This window comes from Pecten maximus, chromosome 3 (genome assembly GCF_902652985.1).
Source record: "Pecten maximus chromosome 3, xPecMax1.1, whole genome shotgun sequence".
In the NCBI taxonomy this organism is placed as follows: Eukaryota; Metazoa; Mollusca; class Bivalvia; order Pectinida; family Pectinidae; genus Pecten; species Pecten maximus.
In genome coordinates this window covers 39,916,567-39,929,194 of record NC_047017.1, presented here as the reverse complement: position 1 = coordinate 39,929,194, position 12,628 = coordinate 39,916,567, and the positions used below count along the sequence as shown (strand labels likewise).

At 37.1% G+C, this 12,628-nt stretch overlaps 1 protein-coding gene across 1 annotated transcript in view; it reads right to left on the bottom strand.

The window, feature by feature from the left end:
* The window catches only part of LOC117324158 (apoptosis-resistant E3 ubiquitin protein ligase 1-like), a 58,886-nt gene extending 46,261 nt beyond the window's left edge, over window positions 1–12,625 (bottom strand). Inside the window, exons 1-3 of the mRNA XM_033879834.1 lie at window positions 12,055–12,625; window positions 11,442–11,616; window positions 10,231–10,463 (exon numbers count right to left, since the gene is read on the bottom strand). Coding sequence (XP_033735725.1) covers window positions 10,231–10,463; window positions 11,442–11,616; window positions 12,055–12,346 — 700 coding nt within the window. The 5' untranslated portion in view covers window positions 12,347–12,625. The remainder of the gene's footprint in view (window positions 1–10,230; window positions 10,464–11,441; window positions 11,617–12,054) is intronic.
* Window positions 12,626–12,628: the final 3 nt, after the last annotated feature.

The following is a 12,628-nucleotide window of genomic DNA, read 5'->3' as shown; positions in this document are numbered from 1 at the left end:
ACTATGAGTGCATTTAATTCCTGTGTTTTGTTCCATCAGATATCATTACACTTTGAAAACATGTATGTGTTTTGTTCCACCAGAAATCATTACACTATGAATATATGTATGTATTTTGTCCCATCACTATGAATATGCATGCCTTTTGTTCATGAATATGCATTTTTTCACTAAGGAACATAGATATTTCCAGGGAAGACACAGAGTCAATAAACACAAAGATTCTCGTTGAATTACATTGACAGACTTAACTGTTACACTTACCAGAAGTAAAATGTCAGGGTCACACACTTTTATCCGTTTACACAGTTTACAAGTGGCCATGTTTTACACATATAGTGAACACAACAGCCAGTGGTACATGTATTATTGATGAGTCCTTATCGCCATATTACTATATCACTACCACCAATCCATTGAAGTAGGCCACACAGATGGTCGGTCACTCTGCAACCTCTGCCTCACACATGTCAACTCTCAACATCTCTGTCACCAAATTTGTAGCTGACTGATGACAATGCTGTACAATGTCTTGTGTACTTACTCCAGCACAAAGGCTAGAAGTGCTGGCTGATCTAGTGGAGCTGAAGACATTTTCTATTGATTTCCTGACATCCAGTTATCACTGGTGTGTTTCACAGACGATGCTGATCAACAATTTGATCTCCCTAATCACCGCAATTAGATACAAAATACCTAGCGTGCGATATAGCGCCCCGTCATGCACAGGGGTTAGCCCTCCATCATAGAATCCCAGTAGACCAACGTCACCGGGTAAAACAATGCTAGCACACCATAATGTAGCTTATCTATTGTTGTATCATCATGCAATTCCTAACACATTGTCTAAATGGAAGCTTTTACACGTCCATTCTCTGGACAGTCCCTCATTAAACATATTGATCAGCATATGAAAGGAATTGCTTGAAGTAATAGAGCATGCCACTCTCAGATACCCTGATGATTATGTGAAATTAATCATTAAATAGGACCAAATATATAATGGCCTTCATTAAAATTTCATCCATTATTATTGTAATGACATAATTCTGTATGTCAGACAAAATGCTAAATTTTGCTACACCATGTGTAAACACCCATCCATTGCAATTTCTACCACTCCCAATCTCCCCATAACCCCTTCTACAACCATTTCCCTCTTCTCTCACTCTTACCCCTATCCACCCTAATACCCAATACCGACTACCATACCACAACCACCGAACCTTCCCTGGCCCTTATCATCACACACACACCCAAACCTTCCCTGGCCCTTATCATCACACACACACACCCAAACCTTCCCTGGCCCTATCATCACACACACACACCCAAACCTTCCCTGGCCCCTTATCATCACACACACACCCAAACCTTCCCTGGCCCTTATCATCACACACACACCCAAACCTTCCCTGGCCCTTATCATCACACACACACCCAAACCTTCCATGGCCCTTATCATCACACACACACACCCAAACCTTCCATGGCCCCTATCATCACACACACAACCAAACCTTCCCTGGCCCTTATCATCACACACACACCCAAACCTTCCCTGGCCCTTATCATCACACACACACACTCAAACCTTGCATGGCCCTTATCATCACACACACACCCAAACCTTCCCTGGCCCTTATCATCACACACAACCACCGAACCTTCCCTGGCCCTTATCATCACACACACACACCCAAACCTTCCCTGGCCCTTATCATCACACACACACCCAAACCTTCCCTGGCCCTTATCATCACACACACACACCCAAACCTTCCCTGGACCTTATCATCACACACACACCCAAACCTTCCCTGGCCCCTATCATCACACACACCCAAACCTTCCCTGGCCCTTATCATCACACACACAACCAAACCTTCCCTGGCCCCTATCATCACACACACACCCAAACCTTCCCTGGCCCCTATCATCACACACACCCAAACCTTCCCTGGCCCTTATCATCACACACACACACCCAAACCTTCCCTGGCCCTTATCATCACACACACACCCAAACCTTCCCTGGCCCTTATCATCACACACACACACCCAAACCTTCCCTGGCCCTTATCATCACACACACACACCCAAACCTTCCCTGGCCCTTATCATCACACACACAACCAAACCTTCCCTGGACCTTATCATCACACACACACACCCAAACCTTCCCCGGCCCTTATCATCACACACACACCCAAACCATCCCTGGCCCTTATCATCGCACACACACCCAAACCTTCCCCGGCCCTTATCATCACACACACATCCAAACCTTCCATGGCCCCTATCATCACACACACACCCAAACCTTCCCTGGCCCTTATCATCACACACACACACCCAAACCTTCCCCGGCCCTTATCATCACACACACACACACACACACACACACACCCAAACCTTCCCCGGCCCTTATCATCACACACACACACACCCAAACCTTCCATGGCCCTTATCATCACACACACACCCAAACCTTCCATGGCCCCTATCATCACACACACACCCAAACCATCCTAACTCCCAAACTCCTACAATAACCAACTTCCATTCCCTGACCCCTACCATCACTAGGGCCCCTTCCTCCCTCAAGCCACCCTTACTCTCAAAATCCCTACCATAACCGTCCCCCTTTCCCAACCCTATCACCCTCCCCCCAAACCATCATAACTTCTGACCCTCTACCACCCTCTACAATTCAAACTCTTCCTACCCCTCCGCTAAATCTAGACCCATCCAAACTTCTATCACACCTGGTGATTTGACGTTTTAATGACAATTAAATTAAAACATTTCATTTACAGAAACTTAAATGATTTGTTAACATTATATAGACTATAATTAATAGATACAAATGTGGTAACTTTACAGTGAAACTAATTAAAATACTGTTCAAATTGGTGACCCTTTAAAAATGCTATTTTAAACTCGATTTTGAAGGCAATGATCAGCTATTTACAACTATTGGAGTTGAGACTGAACATATGATACCCTACAACCTGAACACATGTCATAGACTATGGACATTCATCTCAGTGTCTGTATACATACAAACAGGCTGTCAGTATTACCTAATACAGACATAATACATCTTAATGAACCTCAAAGTTAATCAAGTTTAGTACCTCTCAAGGGAAAGTGTTAATGGTACAGGTAACCTACCTGTAACAATGGGTAACTATAGGTAAGACAGGATGTCACAATAAGTATACAGTACAGGTAACCTACCTGTAACAATAGGTAACTATAGGTAAGACAGGATGTCACAATAAGTATACAGTACAGGTAACCTACCTGTAACAATAGGTAACTATAGGTAAGACAGGATGCCACAATAAGTATACAGTACAGGTAACCTACCTGTAACAATAGGTAACTATAGGTAAGACAGGATGTCACAATAAGTATACAGTACAGGTAACCTACCTGTGACAATAGGTAACTATAGGTAAGACAGGATGTCACAATAAGTATACAGTACAGGTAACCTACCTGTGACAATAGGTAACTATAGGTAAGACAGGATGTCACAATAAGTATACAGTACAGGTAACCTACCTCTAACAATAGGTAACTATAGGTAAGACAGGATGTCACAATAAGTATACAGTACAGGTAACCTACCTCTAACAATAGGTAGCTATAGTAAGACAGGATGTCACAATAAGTATACAGTACAGGTAACCTACCTCTAACAATGGGTAACTGTATGTAACACAGGATGTCACAATAAGTATACAGTACAGGTAACCTACCTGTGACAATAGGTAACTGTAGGTAAGACAGGATGTCACAATAAGTATACAGTACAGGTAACCTACCTCTAACAATAGGTAACTATAGTAAGACAGGATGTCACAATAAGTATACAGTACAGGTAACCTACCTCTAACAATAGGTAACTATAGTAAGACAGGATGTCACAATAAGTATACAGTACAGGTAACCTACCTGTGACAATAGGTAACTGTAGGTAACACAGGATGTCACAATAAGTATACAGTACAGGTAACCCACCTCTAACAATAGGTAACTATAGGTAAGACAGGATGTCACAATAAGTATACATTACAGGTAACCTACCTCTTTTATGTCACTTTATTGGGACAGTCACCAAAACAAGGGAGTTTCTTTTCACGTCACTTTATTGGGACATTCATGTAATTTAGACTAAAGTCTCACATCAGACCAAACAGGCTGTAATTTAGACTGAAGTCTCACATTAGACCAAACACTGAAACAGGCTGTAATTTAGACTAAAATCTCACATCAGATCACATAGGCTGTAACTTAGACTAAAGTCTCATATCAGACCAAACAGGCTGTAATTTATACTAAAATCTCACATCAGACCAAACAGGCTGTAATTTAGACTAAAGTCTTACATCAGACCAAACAGGCTGTAATCTATACTAAAATCTCACATCAGATCAAACAGGCTGTAATTTAGACTGAAGTCTCACATTAGACCAAACAGGCAGTAATTTAGACTAAAGTCTCACATTAGACCATACAGGCTGTAATTTAGACTGAAGTCTCACATCAGACCAAACAGGCTGTAATTTATACTAAAGTCTCACATCAAACCACATATGCTGTAATTTAGACTGAAGTCTCACATCAAACCACATAGGCTGTAATTTAGACTGAAGTCTCACATCAGACCAAACAGACTGTAATTTAGACTGAAGTCTTACATCAGACCAAACAGACTGTAATTTAGACTGAAGTCTTACATCAGACCAAACAGACTGTAATTTAGACTAAAGTCTCACATTAGACCAAACAGGCAGCAATTTAGACTAAAGTCTCACATCAAACCACACAGGCTGTAATTTAGACTAAAATCTCACATCAGACCAAACAGGCAGTAATTTAGACTAAAGTCTCACATCAAACCACACAGGCTGTAATTTAGACTAAAGTCTCATATCAGACCAAACAGGCTGTAATTTATACTAAAGTCTCACATCAAACCACATATGCTGTAATTTAGACTGAAGTCTCACATCAAACCACATAGGCTGTAATTTAGACTGAAGTCTCACATCAAACCACATAGGCTGTAATTTAGACTGAAGTCTCACATCAAACCACATAGGCTGTAATTTAGACTGAAGTCTCACATCAGACCTCATAGGCTGTAATTTAGACTAAAGTCTCACATCAGACCTCATAGGCTGTAATTAAGACTAAAATATCACATCAGACCAAACAGGCTCTTATGTATACTAAATCTCACATCAGACCAAACAGGCTCTTATTTATACTAAATTCTCACAACAGACCAAACAGGCTGTAATTTAGACTAAAGTCTCACATCAGACCAAACAGGCAGTAATTTAGACTAAAGTCTCGCATCAGACCACATAGGCTGTAATTTAGACTAAAGTCTCATATCAGACCTCAAAGGCTGTAATTTAGACTGAAGTCTCACATCAGACCACATAGGCTGTAATTTAGATTAAAGTCTCATATCAGACCACATAGGCTGTAATTTAGACTGAAGTCTCACATCAGACCACTCAGGCAGTAATTTAGACTAAAGTCTTACATCAGACCACATAGGCTGTAATTTATACTAAAATCTCACATCAGACCAAACAGGCTGTAATTTAGACTGAAGTCTCACATCAGATCACACAGGCTGTAATTTAGACTAAAGTCTCATATCAGACCAAACAGGCAGTAATTTAGACTAAAGTCTTACATCAGACCAAACAGGCTGTAATTTATACTAAAATCTCACATCAGACCAAACAGGCTGTAATTTAGACTAAAATCTCACATCAGATCACATAGGCTGTAACTTAGACTAAAGTCTCATATCAGACCAAACAGGCTGTAATCTATACTAAAATCTCACATCAGACCAAACAGGCTGTAATTTAGACTAAAATCTCACATCAGACCAAACAGGCAGTAATTTAGACTAAAATCTCACATCAGACCAAACAGGCTGTAATTTAGACTAAAATCTCACATCAGACCAAACAGGCAGTAATTTAGACTAAAGTCTTACATCAGACCAAACAGGCTGTAATTTATACTAAAATCTCACATCAGACCAAACAGGCAGTAATTTAGACTAAAGTCTTACATCAGACCAAACAGGCTGTAATCTATACTAAAATCTCACATCAGACCAAACAGGCAGTAATTTAGACTAAAGTCTTACATCAGACCAAACAGGCTGTAATCTATACTAAAATCTCACATCAGACCAAACAGGCTGTAATTTAGACTAAAATCTCACATCAGACCAAACAGGCAGTAATTTAGACTAAAGTCTTACATCAGACCAAACAGGCTGTAATCTATACTAAAATCTCACATCAGACCAAACAGGCTGTAATTTAGACTAAAATCTCACATCAGACCAAACAGGCTGTAATTTAGACTAAAATCTCACATCAGACCAAACAGGCTGTAATTTAGACTAAAATCTCACATCAGACCAAACAGGCTGTAATTTAGACTAAAATCTCACATCAGATCACATAGGCTGTAATTTAGACTAAAGTCTCATATTAGACCAAACAGACTATAATTTAGACTAAAGTCTTACATCAGACCAAACAGACTGTAATGTAGACTGAAGTCTTACATCAGACCACATAGGATGTAATTTAGACTGAAGTCTCACATCAGACCACATAGGATGTAATTTAGACTGAAGTCTCACATCAGACCACATAGGATGTAATTTAGACTGAAGTCTCACATCAGACCAAACAGACTGTAATGTAGACTGAAGTCTTACATCAGACCAAACAGGCTCTTATTTATACTAAAATCTCACATCAGACCAAACAGGCTCTTATTTATACTAAAATCTCACATCAGACCAAACAGGCTCTTATTTATACTAAAATCTCACAACAGACCAAACAGGCTGTAATTTAGACTAAAGTCTTACATCAGACCACATATGCTGTAATTAAGACTGAAGTCTCAAATCAGACCAAACAGGCAGTAATTTAGACTGAAGTCTCACATCAGACCACATTGTCTATAATTTAGGCTACAATCCTGTATCAGACTATGTAGGCCATGACTTAGGCCAAAAATGTTGATGTGTTTAAGAAATCAGGGATACAAGTTGAAGTCTCTTCTTTCACATTATTTTGTGAGTTAGTTTTACAGTAAAAAAGAATACATATTTCATAACATACATTTTTTCCCCTTTATGTTGACACATTATACAATGCTCTATGATGTCAGTTGATCTGTAAGTAAATACCTTTTAACATAATGATTGCATATACATATAGTATTTCATAACTTTGTGATGTTTTAATTCCATAACAACTTTCTCATTATGAGTCAGAGATTTTTAAAATCATTAAAACTCAACAAAATATTATTACTATTTAATATACTGTTTATCATGCAAAAACATATTAAGATGCATGCATTGAGTTTTAGGCAAATTGAAGAATAATTTAAGGCAGGTAATATTCCCTAACCTGATGATAAGATTTGAACAAACATACACTTTTGATTTCACATATGATGGGGATGATAGAAGTTAAGTGTATGTGATAATGCTTAAAATTTTAAATCCCAGGTTAGACAACATAAACTGTTAGCTATAACAGGATGATAAAACTCTACTAAGGTTAGACAACATAAACTGTTAGCTATAACAGGATGATAAAACTCTACTAAGGGTAGACAACATAAACTGTTAGCTATAACAGGATGATACAACTCTACTAAGGGTAGACAACATAAACTGTTAGTTATAACAGGATGATACAACTCTACTAAGGTTAGACAACATAAACTGTTAGTTATAACAGGATGATAAAACTCTACTAAGGGTAGACAACATAAACTGTTAGTTATAACAGGATGATAAAACTCTACTAAGGGTAGACAACATAAACTGTTAGCTATAACAGGATGATAAAACTCTACTTAGGGTAGACAACATAAACTGTTAGCTATAACAGGATGATAAAACTCTACTAAGGGTAGACAACATAAACTGTTAGCTATAACAGGATGGTAAAACTGTACTAAGGGTAGACAACATAAACTGTTAGTTATAACAGGATGATAAAACTCTACTAAGGGTAGACAACATAAACTGTTAGTTATAACAGGATGATAAAACTGTACTAAGGGTAGACAACATAAACTGTTAGCTATAACAGGATGGTAAAACTGTACTAAGGGTAGACAACATAAACTGTTAGCTATAACAGGATGATAAAACTCACTAAGGTTACACAACATAAACTGTTAGTTATAACAGGATGATAAAACTCTACTAAGGGTAGACAACATAAACTTTTAGCTATAACAGGATGATAAAACTCTACTAAGGGTAGACAACATAAACTGTTAGTTATAACAGGATGATAAAACTCTACTAAGGGTAGACAACATAAACTGTTAGCTATAACAGGATGATAAAACTCTACTAAGGGTAGACAACATAAACTGTTAGCTATAACAGGATGATAAAACTCTACTACGGTTAGACAACATAAATTGTTAGCTATAACAGGATGATAAAACTCTACTAAGGGTAGACAACATAAACTGTTAGCTATAACAGGATGATAAAACTGTACTAAGGGTAGACAACATAAACTGTTAGCTATAACAGGATGATAAAACTCTACTAGGGTAGACAACATAAACTGTTAGCTATAACAGGATGATAAAACTCTACTAAGGTTACACAACATAAACTGTTAGCTATAACAGGATGATAAAACTCTACTAAGGGTAGACAACATAAACTGTTAGCTATAACAGGATGATAAAACTCTACTAAGGGTAGACAACATAAACTGTTAGCTATAACAGGATGATAAAACTCTACTAAGGGTAGACAACATAAACTGTTAGCTATAACAGGATGATTAAACTCTACTAGGGTAGACAACATAAACTGTTAGCTATAACAGGATGATAAAACTCTACTAGGGTTACACAACATAAACTGTTAGTCATAACAGGATGATAAAACTCTACTAAGGTTAGACAACATAAACTGTTAGCTATAACAGGATGATACAACTCTACTAAGGGTAGACAACATAAACTGTTAGTTATAACAGGATGATACAACTCTACTAAGGTTAGACAACATAAACTGTTAGTTATAACAGGATGATAAAACTCTACTAAGGTAGACAACATAAACTGTTAGCTATAACAGGATGATAAAACTCTACTTAGGGTAGACAACATAAACTGTTAGTTATAACAGGATGATAAAACTCTACTAAGGTTAGACAACTCTACTAAGGGTAGACAACATAAACTGTTAGCTATAACAGGATGATTAAACTCTACTAAGGGTAGACAACATAAACTTTTAGCTATAACAGGATGATAAAACTCTACTAAGGGTAGACAACATAAACTGTTAGCTATAACAGGATGATAAAACTCTACTAAGGGTAGACAACATAAACTGTTAGCTATAACAGGATGATAAAACTTTACTAGGGTAGACAACATAAATTGTTAGTTATAACAGGATGATTAAACTCTACAAAGGGTAGACAACATAAACTGTTAGCTATAACAGGATGATAAAACTCTACTAAGGGTAGACAACATAAACTGTTAGCTATAACAGGATGATAAAACTCTACTAAGGGTAGACAACATAAACTGTTAGCTATAACAGGATGATAAAACTCTACTAAGGGTAGACAACATAAACTGTTAGCTATAACAGGATGATAAAACTCTACTAGGGTAGACAACATAAACTGTTAGCTATAACAGGATGATAAAACTCTACTTAGGGTAGACAACATAAACTGTTAGCTATAACAGGATGATAAAACTCTACTAGGGTAGACAACATAAACTGTTAGCTATAACAGGATGATAAAACTCTACTAAAAGTGGAAGTTTTCCTTATCAAAAGGAAGATTTTTACACAAAATAATAATAGAAAACCACATACTCCCAGTCTTAACCAAAACTGATACTGGTATGTCCATTTGCCTACTGAAGTTATCTCCCTTTATTGCCAAGACCTTCTAACAATTCAGTCAATAATGGTAAACATCGTTGAAACTCAGTGCTAACAGAGACATGCGATTACATGTATGTGTTCAATTCAGCTATTTTATACATTGTTCTGTTTGGTGTGGTCAGATATCTACCATCTTATCAAGATAAATACATTGTTTATGATTTGATAAAAGTTAGAGAATGTAAAGACAGACAGTGACTTACCTATTTTGAATATCTTCATTGCGAGTGGACTGATGGCTGAATCAAATTCCTTTCCCACTTGACTGTAGAGGTAAAGTTCCTCTCTGTTGTCACTGTAGTCCCTGGCATGTGTGACACAGTGTTTCAGGTTTAGGAGGTCTGTAATTGTGCCATCTACCTCTGTGACCATCTGTATCTCTTGGTCAGACAATTGTGACAGAGCCATCAAAGACATTACTCCTTTGGCTTTCAACCTGCAGATCATAATGATATTTCAATAAATATTTCAAAATAATTTAAAAGTTTATTTTTCAATTCTAATTTTAACGACACTAAAAAAACAAGCATGCTGGGTATTGTTAATAAAGCAATACATGTCCCGTACAGGCTCCCTCTAAAAATAGGAACAGTGACCTTGACCTTGATCTTAAATCCCTGACACTTGACCTTGATCTGTACTGTAGCTACTCATAATGAAGTTACATATCAACTTTCATCAACATATCATACCTTGAAGCATGGCTGAGAAAAGTGCAGAAAACTGAGTGGACAGACTGACAGACAAACAGAAGGGGAGAAAACCTATAGTCCCCCGGTTTCACGAGTAGATGACTGATAATATCATGCAATTTCTATTTTCCAGCTTGCTTAGCACCAGCAGTTTTAAAATATTTTACTTGCATTTATCATTATGCTTTCCCAAGTCTTCTCATGACAATTTATATTTTAATCTTTTTCCTGTAAGTATTGTGACATTATGTGATTTATGTATGTAGTGAGTAGGCCTAATGAGCATGTACATGCACAAGGGCTTGACAATTAGTGTGATCTAGGGGTCCGAACCTACATGGGGCTTAATATTGTATTCTGGGTCATGGGACTATGCGAAGGACCTGTTTGTATATGTATATACGGAACATGTATATTCATTGTGTACAAAGGAACTCTGTCTATTAGAACACCTGCATTCCCTTAAAAAATTGTCAAGATTGTGAGCTTTCATTGGTGAAAAATAAACATGTGTCGGTCAGCAGCCATGAAAGTAAAAATAGGAAGTTCAAAACTCTTTTCAAGCTTTGTGTTGATCACAAATTTAAATCCTTTGACAAAAAGACTGACAAGATATTAAATGGGATATTAAAAGAGGATGAGGTAAAGGAAATTAGGTATAATCATATGATATCAATGACTATCATGATTAAACACTATTTTAAACACTTTATAAATCTCACCTGTCGAAAACTGGTGCAGTAACTTTGTTTTTCTCTAAAAGTAACTGGAGATAGGTTTCTTCTTTTAATGCATTAAATGCATTTCTGAGTTCCAGTTGTTTATCTAGAGTTAGTGCAGAAAATTCTGGCATCTTCTCCAGCTCCATGGACAGTAAGTCTTTGCTTGTTTGTACACCTGGAATTTCAAGTATAATTATGAGTTAACTTTTCATGGACATAATTATAAAATAATCCCATTTAAATCATTATGATCGAGCTCTAGAGCATTATAACATTTAAGACAGAATTTTGAATATATACAAATGTATGTTGTAACTTCCTGAAACATAACTTTCATTAAGGCAGATGTGATTTTGGAAATAAAAACATATACCCTTCCTCTGATTACTATGATTACCTACACAGGTCAAACCAAAGTACCACATCAATTTTGTGGCAGATTTGAATTGTGGCTAGTACTACAGTGTACTATATATATGTTTACATTGTTAATGATGAACTACTGTGTACTGTATATAATTACCTTGTTAATGACAATGGACTACTGTGTACTGTATATAATTACATTGTTAATTACATGAATTACTGCGTACAGTGTACTGTATATAATTACCTTGTTGTGTAAACACTTTATTGTACTGTTTTAAGCCATTCTTGTCTATCCAGTCCCAAATGTCTACCTGGGCAGATGATACAGTTGGCACCGTCTGTAAACATATGTGCAGTACCGTTCCGATAATGCACACGCCCAGTACAATGATCGGTGCATCAGAAGATATCCGTCTCAGTGTTGTGTGTATCGCCACAATTACATCTTTGATAATAAATATAATTGCAAATATTACATCCAAAAAGATAAAAAAAGGAATTCCTCTCCCAGCAGGAGGAGCGCGTCGACGGATCATTTTGAATAGTATGTTTCAGTTATGTTTTCTTATAAACCGTTACATACATAAGTATGTGATTTAGTTTAGTTTAGATTTAGTGAGTCCTTGGCAGCAAGAGAGAAAACATTTTAAAGGATACACGGAAAACGTGTGTAGTATACTTTATGCGTGTTAGTGATAACAGTCTTCGTTCAGTCTCCCTGGTTCCGAAACACAAAGATACATCAAATTCTTGTGTGATACACCACGCATCTTTTTTTGGGAAATGACAGCAGATCCAGTTTCTGTTTACTTCATTTC